General features: G+C 45.4%; 1 protein-coding gene and 1 long non-coding RNA gene across 3 annotated transcripts in view; one reads left to right on the forward strand and one right to left on the reverse strand.

The window, feature by feature from the left end:
- Positions 1-2756: 2756 nt before the first annotated feature.
- LOC131478180 (uncharacterized) lies at positions 2757-6809 on the reverse strand. Its single transcript, XR_009244341.1, has 3 exons — positions 6463-6809; positions 3631-3776; positions 2757-3075 (listed from the first exon to the last, which is right to left on the reverse strand). It is a non-coding gene; the product is annotated as an uncharacterized LOC131478180 (long non-coding RNA).
- A 501-nt stretch (positions 6810-7310) lies between these two features.
- The window catches only part of TENT2 (terminal nucleotidyltransferase 2), a 47472-nt gene continuing 30742 nt past the window's right edge, over positions 7311-24040 (forward strand). The window contains exons 1-4 of one of the 2 annotated variants that reach the window (XM_004586238.3): positions 7311-7852; positions 16906-17079; positions 17287-17373; positions 21164-21401. In XM_004586238.3, coding sequence (XP_004586295.2) covers positions 16943-17079; positions 17287-17373; positions 21164-21401 — 462 coding nt within the window. In that variant the 5' untranslated portion in view covers positions 7311-7852; positions 16906-16942. The remainder of the gene's footprint in view (positions 7853-16905; positions 17080-17286; positions 17374-21163; positions 21402-24040) is intronic. The other variant, XM_058656286.1, reaches the window with a different exon arrangement.

The following is a 24040-nucleotide window of genomic DNA, read 5'->3' on the forward strand; positions in this document are numbered from 1 at the left end:
ATTTGGCACACATTTCCCAAGTGAGAATTCCTCTAGGGCATATACTTAGGGATTTACAGGAGATGATAATGCTTAAAAAAATCATGAAAAATGGGAATTAAAAGATAAGTTTATTTGGTTGACAAAATTTTAAATCTATGCATATGAGTATATGCAAATTCAACTTTGAAATGCCATGTTCTCTAGATAGGTCTTCAATGATTTTTCTGTTAGCAACGTCTGCAAGGGCTCTTTGCCCACATCCTTGGCAGTACTTCGTTGTGGGCTCCTTTGAACATTTTACCAGCAATGTTGTTAGATGACTGCTGAACCCATCTTCTTTTTAAAAGGATTATTTGAAAGTCAGAGTCGCAAGGATGGAGGAAGAGAAACACACAAAGAATCTTCCATCTGCTCGTTTGTCCCCCAAATGGCTGCAATGGCTCAAGCCCGGTTGGCCTGAAGTCAGAAGCTAGGAACTTCATCAGGATCTTCCACATAGGTGCCAGGGCCCATGGATTTGGGGAACATCTTCTGCTGCTTTCCCTGGTGCATCAGCAGGAAACTGGATCAAAAGTGGAGCATTCAGGATTCAGTTGGTGCCTAGGTGGTGTGCTAACACCGCAAGCAGCAGCTTAGGACACGAGGCCACACACTGATCCTGAAGGTATCTTTCCATCACTTTACAGCACACCACATTTCTTCATCTGTCTTTTTCAAATTGTTTTCTAGGTGCTGAATAACATGTTGGATGATACTCAGCTGAACTGATGATTAATATTGGTTATTCGTCAGCATGTATCATTTGGGCTGTAGTTTTATTTTCCAGCCTTCCTTTTTTTTTTTTTTTTTTTAAAGATTTAGCTGTTTTTATTGGAAATTCAGATATACATAGCGGAGGAGAGACAGAGAGGAAGATCTTCCGTCCGATGATTCACTCCCCAAGTTACCACAGCAGCCAGTGCTGCGCCAATCTGAAGCCAGGAGCCTGGAGCTTCTTCCGGGTCTCCCATGTAGGTGCAGGGTCCAAAAGCTTTGGGCCGTCCTTGACTACTTTCCCAGGCCACAAGCAGGGAGCTGGATGGGAGGTGGGGCAGCTGGAATGAGAACTGGCACCCATATGGGATCCTGGTGAGTAAAGCAAGGACTTTAGCCTCTAGGCTATCATGCCGGGCCCTCCAGCCTTCCTTCTAGTAACATTGAGAATTTAGCCCTTTCTACACAAAGGAAGGTGCAGATAAGGAAACAGAGCTTGGGTGTTGGAAGTAGCTTGCCAGGAAGCTGGACCATCATGGGACACAAAGTACACAGGCCGAAAGCCCTGACTTTGACTCCCTTCCCTTATTTGATGTTGCTCGTATCTTTGTTTTCTGTAAACCTGGAGCCCCACTCTCAAGCCCTGTTCTCGAGGCTGGCTCCTCGGGCTTCTTCTCCAAGGACTGACTTGTAGGTGGCAGTGTTCGTTTCCAACCCTACTTTGCATTTTTTTTTTTTTCTGGGGAGAAAAGAAAAAGCCATCTGGTGAGCATCACCCTGAAACATTCTTCTCTGAGGGAAAAATTGTAAGAGATGAAGTGTGTGGTGGCAAGCTAAGCAGAATACAAAAATTCAGAAAATAAAGCATTGCATTTTGATACTTATGAGAATCGTCTTTCTGTGTAATAAATTCACTCTCTCCCCTAGACCTCTTGTTCATTTTTTCTTTTGAAAAACAATGTTTTTGAATGGAGTCTAATTCTTTGGTAATATCCTGCTTCTGGTTGAAGTCCAACCTTGTTCACGTGCAGCTTATTTGGTTTTGAATGTCGACCTCCTTTCCTCATTAGCTGCTTCTTACATTCAAGGGACGTCAGTGCTGTGACCTTCCCCTACGCCCCCACCTCCCACATGGTGGCATTCTTTTGTAACTGTCTAGAACACAATCTACCAATTAGTGGATATTCAATTCTAAATATGTGTTGATTGAAAGACGGATGCAACAAGCGAACAAATGAGACAATGAAAACCTTGCCAGGAAGAGACGGAACAATATCGAGGGGGAGCAAATGGGCAGCGTACCCTCCCTGATGGATTTCGTGAGGCAGTGCCTGTAATAGTGCTATTTCAGCTTCTTGCCAATGTGCATTCTGGGAAGTAGCTGATGTCTCAAGTGACCCGGTTTCTGCCCCCATGAGGGAGACTCACACTGAGTTCTTGGCTTCTGCCTCCCTTTGTGGGCATTGGAGAGCCCACCGGGGTAGAAGAACCTGCTTACCCTTGGGTTCTCTTCGTCTCCCAGATAAATAAATGAATAAACAGAAACTGCAAAATGCAGGTTTGGAAACAAATCTGTTTATATCCTAGCCATGCTTTTATTTGCTTTTTATTTTTTAATGAATGCCAAAGTCAGGTAGATTTATTGGTGGAGACCCGCTTCCCTGCAGAAAAAAGGGCAAGAACCAAGTAGGCAGAGAAAGCCTCAGATTGCTGTGCTCAGGGCTGAAGAAGCCAGGAGAACAGGGTGGTGATAGAATGCAGTCAGGCCTGTGTGGCATCCTTAAGCTGGAAATGCCGTTAGAGAAGTCCTTCTTTCCTGAATGGACTGGCACCATGTCCGGTCATTAGCAACAGCTCAGGAGAAGCAGGTGAGGTCTTGGCCTTACACACGGTGTGAAATCTAGCAAGGTGGAGGTCTGGCTTATCAGTTGGCTGTGTGCTCCTTTGGATCCGATGCCCACAGGTCCAAGGCCCTCATGCCCTCTGTGGTGGGTTGGGGTTCCTAAGTCAGTGACTGTGCTGTCCTCTGGATCCGATGCCCACAGGCCCAAGGCCATCATGCCCTCTGTGGTGGGTTGGGGTTCACATGTTATTTGCTCAGATAGTAACATGTGTTTCTTTTTCTCAGTTTTTACCATTAAAACTAAAATTTGTTTTCTGCTTTTTAAAGGTTACATTCTTTCTCTGAGTGGTAAGCTACATAAGGGGAGCTGCTTGCTTATCTCTGCATCCTAAGCACACAAGATGAGATGGCATGCATTAGTACAAAACACAATAATCTTCACCTTTATCCATTCTCTATTCTGCTCCATTCATTTCTGCATTGAAATAAGTCTCATACTACAACAAAAAACACAGATCCTAGTTCAATATTATTTCTTCTGGAACATCTTTGTTTTAATGTACTAGCCATGTGTAACCCAAAGCAAAGTTGAAGATGGACTTAGGAATGTATTAACACACAATCATGTACAGCCGAAGAGCTCCAGGGTTGCTAGCTAAGTATCTTCTGGTGCCTGCTCTCTTCTGAGCCCTGAGATTCCTGTAGGCTGGTGATTGTCAGTGTCTCTCGCAACAGCCTGCCTCCTCAATCCCACCTCGTTTCCAGAAAGCAACATTTGTCAGCTGATATAGCAGAAAGTATTGCAAGAAGAGAAAGGGGATATAAACAATAAAGCCAGAATGAAGCAACCCAGAAAGAGTGGCAGATGATTTTAAATTACAGAAGACTTTAAGACACTATTCACAGGCCACATGTAAAATTAAAAATCAGGAGTGGACATTTGACCTAGAGCTTAAACTGACCATTAAGATGTCCACGTATTGCATTGGAATACATGGGTTTGCATCTCAGCTCTGGGTCCTGGCTCCAACTTCCTGCTAATATATTAGTACCCTGGTGGGCGGTGCTGATGACTGAGGGGTTGGGTTCCTGCCATTCACACAAGAAAGCTGGACTGAATGCCCACATTCTGGCTCTCCATCGAGTCTCCAGCTGCTGCAGGCACTTGGGGGTGAACCAGCAGATGGAAACTCTTGCTCTTTCAAATGGAAACATAAAATTTAAAAAATCACACAACCTTTCCAGCCCAAACTTCTCCCTGCTGCCCTTCTTCACTGCTTCCACTGAGTCACTGGCTGAGTGTGGTAAAGCGGTTACCAGAAGACCATTCAGACTTAAAATGTGTCTTGAGTGCTATTTGTAAGACACTGAACAAGTGGGCCTGGCGTGGTGGCCTAGTGGCTAAAGCCCTCGCCTTGAACGTGCCGGGATCCCATATGGATGCCGGTTCTAATCCCGGCAGCTCCACTTCCCATCCAGCTGCCTGCTTGTGGCCTGGGAAAGCAGTTGAGGACGGCCCAAAGCCTTGGGTTCCTGCACCTGTGTGGGAGAACCAAAGAGTTCCTGGTTCCTGGCTTCGGATGGGTGCAGCACATGGGGAGTGAATTATCGTACTGAAGATCTTCCTCTCTTTCCTCCTCTATGTATATCTGACTTCGCAATAAAGAGAAAATAAATCTTTTAAAAAAAAGTGCTGTTTCATATCCAAGATACCTTTTTTTAATCCAAGTTCAAAAATACTTCTGAAGTTAAAAATGTTGTTTTCAAATTGCAATTTCAGATTATTCATTGCTAGTACAATACAAATAAAATTGACTTTTATGTATTGGTTCTACAACTGGTAGTGTTATTATCTGATATATTTTTCTGATATATTTTTGAAGATTCTCAAAATAGTTTTTGTATAATTATCAAAACTTGTCATTTAACAATTATGGTAGTTTTGCTTCTTCGATTTCAATTTGAGTACCTTTTATTTTTTCCTTGCTTTAATGTATAGACCAGAATCCACAATAAAATAATAGAGAAATGATAAGAATGGAAATCATTATTGTTGTGTTGCTGATTCTATGGTAAGCACATTCAGTTCATCATTAAGTACGACGCTTTAAAAAAGATTTATTTATTTATTATTGCAAAGGCAGAATCATATATAGAGGAGAGACAGGTCATCTCTCCACTGGTTCACTCTCCAATGGCTGCAATGACTAGAACTGAGCTGATTTAAAGTTGGGAGCCAGGAGCTTCTGGGTCTCCCACATGGGTACAGGAGTCCAACTTGGGCCATCTTTACTATCTTCCCAGGCCATTAGCAGAGCTGGATGAGAAGCACGGCAACTAGGACACGAACAGCTCCCTTATGGGATGCCAGTGCAGATGTGGAAGATTAGCTTTCTATGCTGCCACCTCACTAGCCCCTAAGTATGATTCTTTTTACAGATGTTCTCCATCAAGTTGGGGAGCTGCCTTGTAATCTGAAATGGATATGGGATTTTATGCAGTACTTTTGCTGCCTCTGTTGAGATGACTGGGTTTTTCTGATTCAGTCTTGGTAAATTGTACTATGCTAATTCAACATTGCATTCATGGAATGAGCCCCTATTTGGTCCTGTGTTATGATCTTTTCAAAATATTTTGGGATAAAAACAGAATCCCACTAAGTACTTTTACAGCAATTTTCAAGTGGGATATTGGTCTGTATTTTTTTTTTTTTAAGATTTATTTATTTTTTACTGGAAAGGCAGACTTAGCGAGAGAAGCAGATAAAGATCTTCCATCTGCTGGTTCACTCCCCAGGTGGCCACAATGGCTGGAGCCAAGCTGATTCTATCTGAAGCCAGGAACCTCCTCCAGGTCTCCCACTCAGGTACAGGATCCCAAGGCTTTGGTCCATCCTCTTCTGCTTTCCTAGGCCACAAGTAGGGATCTGGAAGGAACGTTGAACAGCTGACATATGAACCAGCACCCATATGGGATCCCGGCAGATGCAATGCAAGGACTTTAGTTACTAGGCTTCTGTGCTGGACCCCCTGTAGTTTCCTTGTTTAACATATAGGGTTTGGGTATTAGAGTGATGGCTAATAGAGCAAGCTGTGAGTCTCTCCTCTTCAGTTTTCTGGAGAACTTTATGTAGCACTGGAATTTGTGCTTTTCTTTAAAATATATCACCTCAACAATTACAGAACTCTGGAGTGGTTGTATTACTATCAGATAAAGTAAACTGCACATCAGATGATATTACTAGGAAAGAAGATGATCATTTATAAAGTGGGTTGTTTCATAATACAAGTTATAAAAAGGATAAATTCATCTAAATGACAAATGATCATGTAACGTATTCGTTGTCCAGCAGCGATGGACTTGGTGCCTGGAGGTGATAATCTCACACGTGGACTACGGACTGATGGTCGATAGCCGAAGTATATTAGTGGCATGAGGCTTTTACAGACTGGGGTCACAGCATAAGGGAGGAGGCTTTGAGGAGTTTGCATCTCAACAGCAGGGAGTTGACTGGATCGATGGGGGTTCCCATAAGCCTGTCTAAGGGTCCCATCAATTATTCCCACACTGATGCCTGGAAGCGCCTCTCTTTGTTTTGTATATTCAATCCACTGTCCTCATCCAGCTATCCAACTAGCTGTCCTCCTACAGTAACTAAAAAGCAGAGTTTGCAAACACATGAAGCAAAAATGGTAAAACGAAAAGAAATTGAAAAATCCACAATTACATTCAGAGATTTCAATAGTCCTCTCATAATCCACAAGGAAAACCAGCAGGGATATATGGAATATAAAGTACATTTGCTGACTACAATGGAATTAAATTGTAAGCCAATCAGATATACAGAAATTCCTCAATATTTGCAAATTAAATAGCACACTTACCAAAAACTCAAGGGTCAAAACCAAAGTGAACTCACTTTCTCAGATCAAAAACTAGAAAAAAAAATACTTTCAAAAGTTAAAAACACAAAAACAGAACATAAGATAAATCATCTTAATACAAAACAGAAAAACCAAGAACATCAACAACAAAAATCTATGAGAGTGAACGTGGCTTTTGAGAGCCCTACAGCTGAGAAGCTTCCTCTGAACAGGAACCAAGAAAGATGACACCAGTCACTCACTTCAAGAAATGACGGGTCCGATGTTCACAGAGCTTCCAAGGAAAATGAAACGGCACCTTCACCAGATTTATAGGGCTAAACGATTCAGAAGATCACAACTTGAACAAAAAACTTATGTTTTTAACATTTATTTCAGAACAATAGATTCAGACCTGTGACAAAAAAAAAAGTAATAATAATTCATAAGGTCGCACAAACTTGTAGCGCTCCCTCAGGAAGAAATGCCAGTCAATACCTGCTGTCTGTGGGTGTTCAGTCCCAAGTCAACAAAAGCTCACTGCTCACCAGGCGGCTCAGTGGGAGAACTCTCCGGGACGTGTTTCCCTAGTCTCAGGCCGGAGGGTCAGTGAGCCTCGTCAGGCCCGCGCTCCCTCAGCCTCCCTCACGCGGCCGGAGGGTCAGTCTCCTCAGGCCCCCGATCCCTGAGCCTCCTCAGCCTCGGTCAGCCACCCGCCAGCGACCGCCTCCCCGCCGGTACCGCCCCGCGCCTGCGCTGCAAGGGCGCGGGTGGCTGCCGGAAGTGTGGCCTCGGAGCCGCCCGCTGTTGATTCCCATCCGGGGTCACTTTCTCTCTTCCGGGTTTTTCGGAGGGTTCTTTTCTCTGTCTTGGTTTGGGCAACTTTGAGGGGTCTTCCGTTTTGATTTATTTGTTTTCTTGGAGGGACCGCCCCCAGCCTCCCCGCAGCTTTGTCGGCCCTGACTTCTTCTCTCGGGTCGCTCCTCCCCTGGCCGCCGCGCCCGGGGCTCGGGTCGGAGCCGGAGCAGGGGGGCCTGGTGGCCCCGCCGTCGCCGCCTCCACTTCGGGGGGTTCAGGCGACAGCTCGTGGGGCGCTCCCGGGCGGGCGGCGAGCAGCTTGCCCGCGGGCCCCGCCGAGCCCGTTCGCCGGGACGCCGCTGCAGTCTGGGTCCGGCGGGGGGCGGGGGGCGGGGGTCGCCCCGGGCGGGGCGGGGCGGGGCGCTGGAAGTTTGTAAAAAAAGAAGAAAAGCAGTGCAGGGTTTTGTTGCGTCGCGGCGGCCTCTCGGACGTGGGGCCGCTCGGCTTCCCGTCCCTCGCGTCCCCGGCCTTCGTGCTGCCCCCCGGCACCTCCCGGAGGCCAGTCTGGGGCGCCCTGCGATGCGTCTCCAATGGTGGGAGTGAAGAACTCGAGGTAAGCCTGTGGGTCCCGGGCGGTAACTTGACTTTTCCGGGAAAACAAAAACATCCACGGATTCGGGGGCGGGGGACCCTCGCGAGTCCGCGGGAGCCACGCGGCGAGGTCCCGTTTCCACGTGGGCTGGGAGTCTGGGGAAGCGGGAATGCCGTGTGGAGAGTCCGACCCGGGACCCCGCGACCGGGAGTGGGCCCGACTGTGGACGTGGCGGGCCGAGCTGGGGTTCCAGGCTCGCAGGGGCCTGAACGAGGCGGACGCGTGGAGGTCCCGGCCTGCTTTTTACCCCTGGCGGTAGTTGCTTTCAAGGAATCCTCTTAAAGGCGTTTCGGAACCTGGAGTCGTTCTCTGATTGGTTGAAGGATAGAAGTTCCATTGTTGTAAAACACCCGAGGTCGGGTGCTGTGATCACGGAGAACTGGTTTGTCACCTACTTGGTTAACTGCAGTAAAAGTCTCTGCTAAGCTTGTCTAGCTTCCCCGTTGGGTGGGTCTTACTCAGGAAGCCGTCTTTAAGGTTCTCTCCCTAAGGCAAGAACTAAAAATAAAAGTTTTCAAAGCAGTTCCAGTTCTCTCCATAGTATTCTATTCTATGAATCAGGTACAGATTGAGAAACGGGTGACTTTCTAGGTAAGGAAAATGGGACATTGTCAGTTAAATAGCAAATCTGGATTTTATCACGGAGTTTGTGAAACCCACTGCCACAGATAATGTGGGGTAACATTTCCTACAGTCGTCTGTGTTAGTGAATGCACATTTTGTTCAGAATATAAAGATAAAAAAGATTTAGATCTTTGAAGGTCTGCTTAGGAATGACATAATAATAGGCTTACTGGATTTTAATCTGTCAAGCTGCATATTCTTTTTTTTTTTTTTTTTTAAGATTTATTTTATTTTTATTACAAAGTCAGATATACTGAGAGGAGGAGAGACAGAGAGGAAGTGGAGCTGCCAGGATTAGAACCAGCGGCCATATGGGATCAAGGCGAGGACCTTAGCCACTAGGCCACGCCGCCAAGCCCAAGCTGCATATTCTTTTTTTTTAATTTATTAACAGTAGATTATTATTCTGGTGTTTTTATATTCAGTAAAATCATTGCTCAAAGCTGTTAGAAAAAGGAATGAAAGGTGGTGTTTGTGGGAAGCCTGTAGTCCTTGTCAGCGCCAGGCTGTGAATCCCAGATCTGCTGCCTCCAGCTCGCTGCCCGTGCCCCTGCTCACTGCCTCCCGAGCAAGCCCCCTGCCCAAGACCCTGCCCATACCCCTTGCCCCTGCCCAGGTCTAGCCTCAGCGGCAGCTGTTTAGGACTCCAGTGCTTTTTTCCTACAAACACAACACTGAATTCCTGACCTGGGGCTTTGACATTCCCTTGGGGGGGTGCACCAGCAGATGGGAGATCTTTGTGTATTTGCCTTTCAGATGAGCAAGACTAATAGGTGTAAAGAATAACCTTCAGACACTCGAGCTACTTACCTGTATGGGGTTGTATCGGATGCTCTAGGTTAAATTTCTGGGGAATGATTCTTGTGACTGGGTAGAGCTAGACTGGACAAAAGCCTGACTTGAAGGCTGGGAGAGTATGATCCCTGTTTTGTGCTAGAGGGGCCCACAAGCTGTGAGTCTCATGTGGGACTTGGCTGGGCGGAATTAAATGTTTGCCCTATAGTAAACTTTCAGCTGTGGAATTATTAACTGTAAGCCCGGGATACTTTGGTTATTAACTTTATAGAATAGTTCTAGGCCACAGGACACCTTTTAAACTTGTGTTTGGTTTAGATTTCTTCCTAAGGGAATAGAAATAAGGTGCAGTTTGGTGTTTAGTCATTTCAGGCTGTCAAATCTAGATGCATGTGCATAGGGTCTCTCTTGGGCTCAGAGGAAAACCAGAGCGTGTTACAGATGTTAAGAGGCTGGCCTGGGGTGGCCTGCCATGCTGGCATCCCCTGTGAGTGCCAGTACTTGGCCTGGATACCCTACTTTTGATTCAGCTCTCTGCTAATGCCCCTGGGAAGGTAGCAGAAGACGGCCCAGGTGCTGGAGCTTCTGGCACTCAGCTGGAGGCCCGGGTGGACTTGAGTTTTGTCTTCAGCCTGGGCCGGTACTGGCTGTTGTGGACAGTTCTGGAGTCAGTGTCACCTTCTTTCTCTTTTCCTCCACCTCTTTGTCACTGTGCCTTTCCAAGGAACCAGGAACTCCATCCAGGATTCTCAGTTGGGTGGCCCAAGTATGCCCCACTGCCGTTAGCAGGGAGCTGGGTTGAAAGTGCAGCAGCCGAGACTCAAACTGTCATCTCAATGGAATGAACGCTAGTGTTGTAGGCAGTGGCTTAACCCTCTGTGCCACAGCACTGACCCCATAAAGAAATGTTGAAAAAAAGAAAAGTACATAGACTTTTACCCATGTGCTGGCTTAACCTGAAAACACAACAGTGCTACTTTCCCAAGTACACATCCCTTGTTTAATTTTACAGTGTCTATTCCAACACAGTGGAACGTCGGTCAAGACTCATTACAGTGCATCTCAGCTAATACTGGTTTCTAATAAATCAGATGAAGTGATCTGTGTTTTGTGGGAACTTAGGTTGGGGAAGCAAGGAAAGGAGGGTTAGGTAAGGTATTAACTTGGGCAGAGGGTATGATAAGATGTCAGCTGTGGGTCTGGCTGACGTGAGTACTGAATGCACTTTTTTTTTTTTAAGATTTATTATTATTGGAAAGCCGGATATACAGAGAGGAGGAGAGACAGAGAGGAAGATCCTCTGTCCAATGATTCACTCCCCAAGTGAGCCACAACGGGCCGGTGCGCTCCGATCCGCGCCGATCCGATGCCGGGAACCAGGTACCTCCTCCGGGTCTCCCACGCGGGTGCAGGGTCCCAATGCATTGAGCCGTCCTCGACTGCTTTCCCAGGCCACAAGCAGGGAGCTGGATGGGAAGTGGAGCTGCGGGGACTAGAACCAGCGCCCACATGGGATCCCGGGGCATTCAAGGCGAGGACTCTAGCCGCTAGGCCACACCACCGGGCCCTGAATGCACTTTTAACACAGGAGTCAGGTGCCTGTTGGTCAAGATGTGTTCCATCCTGACCGGTGAATCTCAGGGAATGCGGGTCATCCGCAATGGGTGTGGATGTTTCTTTGAACTCTTTTATAATAAGAGATGAGAACCTAATAGAGAAGGCTGAAGAACTCGTGCTTTCTGGTGGTGAATCAGAGCTGGGCATTGTGGACGAGGTCTGATGCGGGTCAGCGTTTCTACAGTCTGTGATGAACCCTGGATCCACTGTAACCAACCGTTAGGGAATTTTCTAGAATGAAATTTTAAAAAGCAACATAGTTTGTAAGAGTGATTTTTTTTAAAAGATTTATTTATTTTTATTACAAAGTCAGATTTACACAGAGGAGGAGAGACAGAGAGGAAGATCTTCTGTCTGATGATTCACTCCCCAAGTGAGCCGCAACAGTCGGTGCTGCACCGATCCGAAGCCGGGAACCAGGAACTTCTTCTGGGTCTCCCATTTGGGTGCAGAGTCCCAAGGCTTTGGGCCATCCTCAACTGCTTTCCCAGGCCACAAGCAGGGAGCTGGATGGGAAGTGGAGCTGCTGGGATTAGAACCGGCACCCATATGGGATCCCAGGGCATTCAAGGCGAGGACTCTAGCTGCTAGGCCATGCCGCCGGGTCCTTGAGTGATTTTTTTTTTTTAAAGTTTCCTTTGAGACCTTTCTTGTTGTTTCTTCCAGTTTTTATTAGTTATTTATTTTTTAAAGATTTATTTATTTTTATTACAAAGTCAGATATACAGAGAGGATGCTTCACTCCCCAAATGGCCGCAACAGTCGGTGCTGTGCCGATCCGAAGCCGGGAACCAGGAACCTCTTCCGGGTCTCCCATGTGGTTCAGGGTCCCAAGGCTTTGGGCCGTCCTCAACTGCTTTCCCAGGCCACAGTCAGGGAGCTGGATGGGAAGTGGGGCTGCCAGGATTAGAACCGGCGCCCATACGGGATCCCGGTGCATTCAAGGTGCTATTGTGCCAGGCCCTTCTTCCATTTGAAAGCCCTCCTGGTCTCCTTCCCTAGTCAAACAGATAACTACCTCAGTTTGTTTTAGCTACCTAGATACTATTTATTTGTGATGTTAAAATGCAAACTGGAGGCTGGTGTTGTGCTGTGGGTTAAGCCACTACTTGTGAGGACCCTAGCATCCCTTATCTGAGCAGTTTGTGTCCTGACTTGTCTGCTTCTAATCTAGTTCCTTGTTAATGCAGCTGGGAGGGCACTGGATGATAACCCAAGTACGTGGGTCCTTGCCGCCCACCAGGGAGATGCAGATGAAGCTCCTGGCTCCTGGCTCTTGACTCTGGGCTGTTGTGGGCATTTGGGGAATGGACCAGTGGCTAGAAGATGTTTTGTTGTCTCCCTTTCTCTCATTCTGCCTTTCAAATTGTAAGTACATATTTGTGTATTCAGTATTTGTGAATGCATAATAATGGTTTTAAAGGGGCCCGGCGGCGTGGCCTAGTGGCTGAAGTCCTCGCCTTGAACGTGCTGGGATCCCATATGGACGCCGGTTCTAATCCCGGCAGCTCCACTTCCCATCCAGCTCCCTGCTTGTGGCCTGGGAAAGCAGTTGAGGACGGCCCAATGCTTTGACACCCTGCACCCGCGTGGGAGACCCGGAGGAGGTTCCTGGTTTCCGGCATCGGATCGGTGCGCACCGGCCTTTGCGGCTCACTTGGGGAGTGAATCATCGGACGGAAGATCTTCCTCTGTGTCTCTCTTCCTCTTTCTGTATATCTGACTTTGTAATAAAAATAAATCTTTAAAAAAAAATAATGGTTTTAAAGAAAAGTCAATGTATATTTCATGAAAGTGAAAACTTAGCTTTTTTCTTATAATTCCTTTTAAAAAAAACTATTTATTCATTTGAAAGTTAAGGGTTAAGGAGACGGGGAGATAGAGAGATCTTTCACCCAGCTAGTTAACTCCTTAGACTGCCACAGTGGCCGACCTGGGCTGTGCTGAAGCAGGAGCTTCTTTTGGATCTTTTGGGCATCTGCTGCTGCTGCTGCTTTTCCCAGGCCTTGTGCAGGGAGCTGAATCAGAAGTGCAGCAGCTAGGATCTGGTTCCCATATGGGGTGCTAGCATCGCAGGTGTTGGCTTAGCTTGCAGTGCCACAGCACTGACCCCAATACTGTTTCTTATCCTGTGCATGTATATGTGTATGTGTATATATATAATTGTGACACACTTGTGTGACTCGTATAACACAACACATATCTATATATACAAATGAATATGTGACACATAGTACATGTAAGTAGATACAGCATGTACTAAATGATGTATATTAATTATCCTAATTCTTGTTTAATGTATTTATATTGTAACAACCAAGAAGGCAACTGATTGTTTTTCCTTCTTTGTATTACCTTTTGAATTTTCTTTGCAGATTTTAAAAACAAGATTTATTTGAAAGAGTTATACACACACACACACAGACACACACACGTGTGTCTATATTAATGCATAAAGAGAGAAACAGATCTCGTATCTACTGGTTTACTTCCCAGATTGCCCCAGTGGCCAAGGCTGTACCATGCTTAAGCCAGAAATTTCATCTAATCTCCCACATGGGTATTAGGGGCATAGATATTTCGGCTATCTTCCACCCTAGCAGGGTGCTGGAATAGAAGTGGAATAGCTGGGACTCCAAGTGGTGCCCATATGGGATGTGGCATTACAGGTGGCAGCTTAACTTGCTGTACCACATTGCTTGCCTCTCTGGCATTTATTTATGGAACTGGCATTGTGGCACAGGGGTTTCATCCTCTGTCTGCAATGCTGGCGTCCCATTTGGGTGCCATTTGAGTCCTGACTGCTTCACTTCTGATCCAACAACGGAGTTACAGAGGAAGGTCTTGCCTCTGCTGGTTCACTTCCCAAAAGGCCACAGTGGCCAAAGCTGGATCCCAGAACAGCATCCTGGCTTCCTAAGTGGTTACGTGGTCCATCTGCTTTCCTCCCCAGGCACATTCACAGGAAGCCAGATGGGAAGCAGAGCAGCTGGGGCTGAAGCCAGCACTGTGTTACAGGGTGTGGGTGTTGCAGACAGTGGGGTGGTGCACAGCACTCTGTTACAGGGTGTGGGTGTTGCAGACAGTGGGGTGGTGCACAGCACTCTATTACAGGGTGTGGGTGTTGCAGACAGTGGGGTGGTGCACAGCACTCTGTTACAGGGTGTGGGTGTTGCAGACAGTGGGGTGGTGCACAGCACTCTGTTACAGGGTGTGGGTGTTGCAGACAGTGGGGTGGTGCACAGCACTCTGTTACAGGGTGTGGGTGTTGCAGACAGTGGGGTGGTGCACAGCACTCTGTTACAGGGTGTGGGTGTTGCAGACAGTGGGGTGGTGCACAGCACTCTGTTACAGGGTGTGGGTGTTGCAGACAGTGGGGTGGTGCACAGCACTCTGTTACAGGGTGTGGGTGTTGCAGACAGTGGGGTGGTGCACAGCACTCTGTTACAGGGTGTGGGTGTTGCAGACAGTGGGGTGGTGCACAGCACTCTGTTACAGGGTGTGGGTGTTGCAGACAGTGGGGTGGTGCACAGCACTCTATTACAGGGTGTGGGTGTTGCAGACAGTGGGGTGGTGCACAGCACTCTATTACAGGGTGTGGGTGTTGCAGACAGTGGGGTGGTGCACAGCACTCTGTTACAGGGTGTGGGTGTTGCAGACAGTGGGGTGAAGCACAACACAGGCTTTCACTGTTAACTGGGTTTATAGTCCTGTAATGATTTCTTCTCTATGATTAGAACTTGACTTTGGTCAGTTACATCAGGTAATCATCTATCTGTTGATTTTTTTCCCTCGACTTTCTTCATCATGGAGCCTTAACCCGCTGTAATGTGAGCTGTTAGCCCTCCATCCTCATTGAGTTGAAGCGGTGGAGTTTCCTTTTTCTAGGTCAGAGGTTTTGTGTTTTGTTTTGTGATATGCACATGCCTGGGAATGTTTTTAGTTTTAGCCTACAGTGTTAGTGTAGGATTACAGCTTGAGAGCATTTCCTTGTGGTTTCTGTTGTTGCAAGTCCACAGTGTTTTGGTTCCCAACCCCATTTTTATAGCATTTTTTTTCTTCTGCAGTTTTTTATAGGTTTCTTTTTCCTCAAATTTTATCATAATATGGCTTTATTATTATTTTTTTAATTTTAAACTATGTTTTGTTCTCATTAGGTCCTTTCTGTATAACATTTGGTGTCTGTCAACCTTGAACATTTTCTTATGTGTTACTAATTTGTCTACGGCCATACCACCCTGAACGCGCCCGATTTCGTCTGATCTCGGAAGCTAAGCAGGGTCGGGCCTGGTTAGTATTTGGATGGGAGACCATTATTCTCACCCAGCCTCCCAACCGCTGGGATGGGGGCAGCCACCCAATGCCAAGCCAGGGTCCCCAATTTGGGGTTCACTCTGAGGGTCCTGTGTGCGAGGTTTTGATGGTTCCCGGTCAGCCCATGGGAGCTGCAGTTCTCTCCATGCGTGGAGTTCTGAGTCCAGCGATTCAGTTGGGGGATCCCCAAAGAAGCTTCATCTGAGGTGATCCCACACCTAATTCTTGTGTGTGCCTGTCAATACAGGTCTGGCACAGTCTGTCTCCCCAGTCAGCCTTCATGCACACTATTAGTTACAATTGCTGGGTCAGTTCTGCCTCCAGCTCTGTCTTCTACACAAACCAACGTGTGTTCAGCCCAGCCCGATCTTGCCTACCACACGCTCAGCCTTCACATAGATGTCCTCAACATTATGCTTAAACTTTCTGCTGGATAATTCTGCTTTTAATTTTATATTTTTAAAATTTTATTAAAAGAAGTTATCTGAAAGGGAGAGAAACAGGCACAGAGACAGCTCTCCCGTGAGTGCCCGCCCCAGCCGGGTGAGCCCAGGACCAGGCCTGGGCATGGAATTCATCTCTCTCACATTGGCAGAGGACTGACTCTCTCTCTCTCTCCCACACACACACACACACACACACGCACGCAGTGTCTTTTCATTAATTAGTGTGTTTTTATTTGTTCCTTTGTTTTGTGTGTATTTGTCCCTGGCATTGTTTCGATTTATTCCCAGAGCTTTTGAACAGTTCCTGTGGACCATGGATGTGTTTTAAGTGACAGCTGCTGGATTTGGAAGCCCTTGCATGTGTGGGTGGTGTCTGTCAGGTAGTAGGCTTCCTTATAGATTGAAGGAATTCCTCGTTTGCCTTCCTTGGCAGACCCCCAACAGGTTCTGTTACTGTGCTGTTTGGTTTCCCTCTGATTTTGGTAGAGAAGAGTTTTCTAAGTGGCCGAAGCCAGGCATCGTCCTAGTGTGCTCTGGGGATGGCAGGCCTCAGGGCTGGGGCCATCTTTCGCTGCCTTTGCAGGTGCTTAGCAGGGACTTGATTGGGACCATTCCTATGGGGCACAGGTGATGTAGCAGCTTCTCAGGCTCCCAGTGCTGGGTTCTAAATACTTTATGTAATTTTTTTTTCATTCTTGAGGAACAAAGCCCTCCTTTATTAGATGTCTTTTATATATTTTAAGTAAAGTCTTTTTAGATAAGATTGGTAAGATCCAAATATTAGGAATCAGATTCTTATGTGATGACTTACACATTTTTTATAAAGTGGATTGGAAGTAGATTTAAGAATTTGTGATATGTGGCTTCTTTTATTACCAGAAGATGGTGACTTTTTTTTTTTAAAGCTTTGTTAATGTTAGGGTAAAGTTGTTGGGGTAAGTTTATCAGAAAATTAGATGTATTTTGCTAATATTTCAGATGTATTACATGTATTTTGCTATTATTTCAGCAATGCCATGAAGATTTAACCTATTACGATTGTTAAGTTTTTTGTTACCTGTAGTAGAACTTAAGAGATTGTTTAAATTTCAAAAAGTAACTGTGACATTTTTAACTTGGTAACTGTTTTAAATAGCAGTCATTATTGAAATGTATTCATTATGGTTTAGCTGTAGTAATGTGGTGGTGTTTTTGCTTGTTTTTCCCCCAATTTTTTAGGTAGAAGAATACATGCTTGCTTTCAGTGAACAAGAGCATGTTCCCAAATTCCATTTTGGGCAGCCCGCCCTTCACGCCGAGCCGCCAGCAGCACGGTGGCTTCTTCGCCCTGTCTCCCACTCTGTACTCACACCAGCAGTTCATAGATGCGCAGTTCAACTTTCAGAATGCAGAGTAAGTTACTGTGCCCTTTTTTGATCCATGGTGTTTGTAAGTTTCATTATTTCATTTCTGTTGAACATATCTTTTTTATGTGAAATATCTGAAGATAGAGAAGTGTCATTTTTGTTTCAAATAGTGAATTATTTAGTTTTTCTAAAGTTAATTTATGTTTTTTAAAAAATGTATACAGAATCCTGCTGTTCTTTTTTGTTTTTGTAGCTTGTCTAGGGCTGTGTCATTACAGCAGCTGACATATGGAAATGTCAGTCCAATACAGACCTCATCTCCGCTATTTCGAGGAAGGAAGTGAGTACTTTTCACCTCATTACTTTAACAGAAAATATTGCAGTAAGAGAGCTGTGTAAGATGTACCTAGTATTGCATTTGTAGGCAGTGTGCTGTAAATCTTCTTTTGTAGTACTTGCATGATCATGTCAGCCATAGAATGCTGTATTTTAGCCACTTCAGGGATTCTTTTGTTGGTTTAATTCCTGAAGTTACTGTGAGTTTCAGTTGTAGTGAAGCTGTATTTCTTCAGAAGGCTTTTGTTTGTTTGTTTGAGATTTCCACCTAACTGCATGACTGTAGGAGAGTGCTTTAGGCTTGGGGGTTTCAGGAACGGAGTTGTGACATGGTCCACCATTCTGGGGAGTCACGTGTACACAGGCCGGCTGCTTGGAGGCCCTGCTTGGACTTGTGTCACCTTTTTGCCATGTTTGGTTTTCTGCGTGTTTTTGTGTTCTATTCACCTAAGGCTGCTGGTCATACTGGATTAGGATCCACCCTATGGATTCCAGTTTTTTTTTCCTAAGATTTATTTATTTTCTTTGGAAGGTCATATATACAGAGGAGGAGAGACAGAGAGGAAGATCTGTCCACTAATTCACTCCCCAAGTGGCAACAGTGCCTGGAGCTAAATCAATTGGAAGCCAGGAGCCAGGAGCTTCTTCTGGGTCTCCCACGAGGGTGCAGGGTTCCAAGGCTTTGGGCCGGCCTCGACTGCTTTCCCAGGCCACAGGCAGGGAAGTTGGGCCACCAGGATTAGAACAGCTGCCCATATGGGATCCCGGTGCGTGCAAGGCGAGAACTTTAGCCTATAGGCTACCGTGCTGGGCCCAGGACTCCAGTTTAACTTGATTGCTGTTGTAAAGGCCCAGTCTCTAAATGCAGACACATTCTGAGGTGCCAGGGCTTAGAATGCAAATTAGCTCATACATAGTATTTTCTTTCTGGTGGAGTTCACTGTATGTTTTTCTTTTGATTTATTTAAATCGTATACACGCAGGGTTCTGTGATACCTGATACTCTTTGAGTGAAAATTCCCATGTAACGTAAAGCTTTCTGTAGTTTAGGCATGAGCCAATTTAGTTTTAATTATTTATTCAATGAAAAAAATTCATGGGATAGCTTAAGAATGTAAGGAATGTTATGAAAACAACATTTGGGAAGATACTGCTATTACTGTGTACATGTAAGTGTCTGCAGTTCAGAGTCGCACAAGCAAGGGATTGTTCAGCATTGTAAGGTTTGATGACGTCTCACAATCACGCGGTTATTCCTGTTTGCGGGAAAAGTGTATAGGTTACAAGTGACAAAGCTAGAATTTGATATCTAGTTGTCTGCTTCGAGATGTCTTGCTTACAAGCAAAAGTTGTTCTTCAGTGTTATCATCGGGCAGTTATATAGTGATTCTAAAACTACTGACTTTAATCACAGTTGAAAATAAGTTCCATTAGTTTGTAATTTTGCATATGTTTTAAAACTAATGGTGACATTTCAAATGAAGATGTATGGCATATATATAATTCTAAATTATTTTTATGTGTGTCAAGATTAAGCGTGGTGGTTAAGACGTGATGATGTCCGAGTTTGTTTTCTGGCTCTGGTTCCTGATTTCAGCTTCCTGAAAGTGCAGACCCTGGCAAGTCGTGGTGATAACCCACGGAATTAGTTTTCTGCCACCTGTGTGGGTGACGTGGGTGGAGTCCTCAGCCCCGGCTATCGTGGGCATGTGGGACAGTGACTCTGTGAATGTGAGCTGTCCTTCACTCCATTCGTCTGCCAAGAAAATAAATACAAACATTTGCAAATTAAAAAAAAACTTGTATGTAACACTGTACACTTTTAATTGGAAGTTGTGGTTTTCTATGACTGGCAAGGAGCTGTGAATTGGCATAATCCTACAGGAGTATTAAGACTGCCAGGTGCTTACCCTAGATTGTTAGAGTTTAGAAGGAATTGGACCAGGACCAGCAATGGGACATAGCTGGTGAAGGTGCTGCCTGTGGTACCCACATGCCATGTTGGTGCAAGTCTTGTTAGAGTCTTGACTGAGTCCTGGCTGCTCCGCTTCCGATCTGGTTCCCTGCCTAGGTGCCTGGGAAGGTAGAAGAGGATGGCTGGATGCTGGTCTCCTTTCACCCCCATGGGAGACCTGGGAGAAGCTCCTGGCTCCACACTGGCCTGGCACAGCCACCTCTGGGCAGTGAGCCCCTGAATGCAAGATCTCTCTCTGAAAGCTTTTAGATTAATTAATTAGTAAACAATTAAGTAAATTAATAAATCTTTAAAAAAGAAAACAGGGGCCCGGCGCAGTGGCCTAGCAGCTGAAGTCCTCGCCTTGAACGTGCCTTAATCCCATGTGGGTGCCGGTTCTAATTCCGGCAGCTCCACTTCCCATCCAGCTCCCTGCTTGTGGCCTGGGAAAGCAGCAGAGGACGGCCCAAAGCCTTGGGACCCTGCACTCACGTGGGAGACCTGGAGGAGGTGCCTGGCTCCTGGCTTCTGATCGGCATAGCATCGGCCGTTGCAGTCACTTGGGGAGTGAATCATCAGATGGAAGATCTTCCTGTCTGTCTCTCCTCCTCTCTGTATTTATGTCTTGGCATAAAAAATAAATAAACCTTAAAAAAAAGAAAACACATATATAGCATTAAGTATTACCTTTGTGAAAGACTTAATGTCAGGTAAATAACTTTTCCTGAATGGACATTTGCTTTTTACTTATTTTCCTCTTTTCATCTGGAAAAATTAATTTTCCCCAAACTTAACGAGCAGTACAGTGAATAATTGTATGCCGTTTAACCAGATTAATCTCAACTCATTTTTGCCACATTTGATTATTTCTGCTTTTCTGTTCCCACTGTGATTTTTTTTTTCTCCTGAGCCATATGAAAGTTGTTAGCTTTATTTTGCTTTGTTCCAAAACATCAGCTTATTTTTCCTAAAAGCCACTATATTCTCCTACTTACCCCAAGTGCATTGATTTTGCCGCAGAAATTGAATATTAATCCAGGACTGTTACCTGAAATTCCTTTTCTGATTTCCTTAGTTGCGCAGTGTCTGCATAGCTTTCTTGAAAAGCATATGCTTTATGATTGCAGTGATGAGCCAGAGCCCGGTGGCATTTAATGAGTTGTAAGTGTGTGATACTTAACTCACTTAATCTTAGGTTTCCTAGCTAGAATTTGGATCTTTTGTTCCTGGTGATTTCTTTCAGTAGAAATTTTCCCGCATGGTTTCCCCTGCTGAGGTGTCATTAGGGTAGTTCCAATGTCAGACTCACTCCAGTGTATGCGTGTAGTTTGTTTTTCCAGATCATTATTGCTACTCACTTTTTTTTAGGTATAAAGTTATTTCTTGAGCTTGAAAAAAATTTTTAAAAAGATGTATTTGTTTTTGTTTGAAATGCAGATTTATACAGAGAGATCTTCCATTCACTGGTTTACTTCCCAGTTACTAAGCTAGAGCTGGGACAGTCTGAAGCCAGAAGCCAGGAGTTTCTTCTGGGTCTCTCAGAGGGATCCAGGGTCCCAAGGCCTGGGGCCATTCTCTGCTGCTTTCCCAGGCACATTGGCCAGGAGCAGAATCAAAAGTGGAGCAGCCAGGGCTTGAACCAGTGTCCTAGTGGGATGCTGGCTCTACAGGTGGTGGCTTAATTCCTTATGTCGCAATGTTAGCCCCGAAATGAGTTTCTAAGAGCAAATATGGCCTTACTGAAAGAGTCAGAAAATTATCATGTCAGGGATCTTTTTACTTCTTTTATGTTATTTGAAATTTATATCCTTGATCACTAAGATGTATTTCTTGTTTTCAGGAGATTAAGCGATGAAAAAAACCTTCCTCTTGATGGTAAACGGCAGCGTTTCCATTCCCCCCACCATGAGCCAACTGTCGTAAACCAGATAGTGCCTTTATCAGGAGACCGGAGATATTCCATGCCACCGCTGTTTCATGCACACTATATACCCGATATGGTCAGATGTGTTCCACCCTTCCGAGAAATACCCTTTTTAGAACCTAGAGAAATCATACTACCTGAAGCCAAAGATAAGGTAATAATAAAGTAGACTTTAGTTTGCCTTTTGGAGTTTAATATGAATAATGTATTAGAAAATCAAATATATCTCATGTCCTTAGTTAAGTATTTAGTAATCTTGTCTTGTTTAAAGTACTGTTTGACGTGGTTCTGTCTAAATATTATTTTGTCTTTTTAGAGAACATTTCTATAAAACTGAGGCTACCAGAATACCAGATTTTTCCTTATTCAAAAAAATCTGTGTTTTTGTACAAATACCTTTATATTTTCTTAGTTATAAGATTGTTTTTATAGAGAAGTTATGGTTATTGTAACAAAGTATTCGGTGAGTTTAGATGAAGAATCCCAGAATTAATAAGTAAGTAATGGATTCAAAATAATATAATTAAGAAGGATTTCCCAGAAGCATTGTTTATGAGTAAATGTTCTCTGTAAATGAGGTGAAACTATTTAAAGTGTAGTTCTAGAAAAATGACAGGTTGGTGAGTTTTTTTTTTTTTTTTCCTTTCCTTTTTAACATTGTTTACATGGTTGAGAGGGCTGCATGCCCAAGGGGTCTTCCATTAGGGTGGGGAGGGTAAGTTAGAGAGGTAGGTGGATGTGACAAAGCTTCAATTATTTTTTTTTTCTCCCAGCAGGGAGGAAAGGGGATTGGGCCACTTGTTGCCATCAGGCTGTGTCAGCGACCAGGATGTGTTTTCCAGCACTCAGTATTAAAAGTGTATCTTCTCTTCCCATTTAGTGATACCCTGAAAACCTAAAATAGTTCTGTTTCATTAAGTTTGTAAATGTCTGCATTTTTTTTGTGGCTCACGCTTGCAATTGTACTTGTTCAGAGCTGTCCCATTCTTGAGAAAAATGATGTTTGTAGGCTAAGGAGACTGGAGAAAGTAAATGTTTTATTTTACAAATCTTGGGTTCCTGCAGTGTGCACAGGTCTGGAACACGGCAAGTATTGAGAAGATTTTGGGTCAGAAAAGCAGTACCTGGTTCATTCATTTGTTGTGCTGCTTTTTTTTTTTTTTTTTTTAATCTATTTTATTGTATTGTTGTTGACAATCTTTACATAGTTAATTACAGTAAAAGAAAGAAAAAGAAAAAAAAGGTTCAGGGGGATAGGGAAGTGGGTATACTATTATGTCCATATTGTTTCCATCAAGTATCTGAGGTAAAGGGGGATATTGAGGGAGAAGCCCCACCTGGTTTCCCGCCCACCCCGAGTCCCGGATGTGGGGCATGCTCTGAGATATGTGCTCGAGTGGTGTTAATAGTTCTCCGGTTATGACTCGCTGCCAGTTTTGCTCGATGAGGTCGTCCACTGATTGATATAGTCCATTATAAAGTCTCCGTTTGCCCCATATTTCGCTGCCAACATATAGCTGAGATGAATGATTGATCTGCTCTGTCTTCTGTCTTTTCTTGATTAGAGTTCTGAGTCCAGCAGTTCGATTGGGGAGATCTCCAAAGAAACTTTGAGGTATTCCCAGACTAGTTTCTTGTATGTTCTAGCAAGCACAGGGCCCGGCACAGTCCATCACCCCGATCAGCTGGTGGTTGCAATTGCTGGGTTGGTTCTGTTTTCAGTCCCGAGTTGCACTGGAACCAATGGGTGTTGCAGTCCAGTCTGGTTCGGCCCTTACATCAACCAGTGGGAGCTGTAGCCTAGTTGGGGCGACCCACAATAACCCCCACGAGGCCTGCCCCCTACCCTGGTTTGCCAGTATGTGTAGCAGAAGACCAGTCTGTCCCCCATCCCATTTGGCTCTTGTACTTGTCATTGAGTATTAAAGCTTAGTTCTATCTAACCAACTCAACCATCCAGCCCTCACGGGTGTTGTTGAGTGCCTCTCTATTTAGCCATCCCAGCTCCCGTCCTAGTTTTCATGCCCTCCCACGGGAATAGTGACCCAAGAAGGGGGAACCCACTTTTTCCCTCCCAGGTCTCTCTGTCCCGGTTTATGCACTCTTTATGTGGTTCTGTGATTTGACTTGACAGAATTAGTCCCCAGTGCCAGCTTCTGCGGCTGTGCCCATACATCCCTCACCCACTCTAATTTATGCTTGCACCAGCAGGAATAGTCAGCCCAGCCTGGCTTTTCCCTGGTCTAGTCCACGTGCAGCGCACAGGTGATGTAGCCTTGCTTAGTCTGGTCTGTCTCTATCCCAGCCCACGCTCTCCAGTGGGAGTAGCTGTCCAGCGAGGGGACCAGCCCCTTAATCCCCCTGCCGGTTCTGCTCCTCCCTTCCTGGATCTCATGTGTGCTGGTTGGATGCTGCATTCATATCCAGTACAGGCAACCACGCCCTGGCATTCCATAATGTGTACTTGTTTTGTCGCGACCAAACCCGGCTCATCCCACACTCTGTTCTGGTGGCAGCTGTGGGGGGTGCCCCTGCCGGGTCGGACCCAATGCTGGGGTCTCATGCCAAAGACACTGCTGCAAGGCAGTGAACGAGTCCTTGGCCTCCCCCAGGACCCAAGAGAGCTCTTCCCTCAGGGTAAGTACGCCGTGAGGGAACTTGGGAACTGGGTTAAAATTCCTAACTCCGCCCAGCTGCTAATATCTTGTGGCAGGGTGAGTTTGGGAGGGGTTCGGGCCTTGGGATTCGGGGGCAAGTGCCGCTCCTCACAGTGTGGCAGCTGTGGGGGGTGCC

Source organism: Ochotona princeps, chromosome 28 (genome assembly GCF_030435755.1).
Source record: "Ochotona princeps isolate mOchPri1 chromosome 28, mOchPri1.hap1, whole genome shotgun sequence".
NCBI classification, from domain to species: Eukaryota; Metazoa; Chordata; class Mammalia; order Lagomorpha; family Ochotonidae; genus Ochotona; species Ochotona princeps.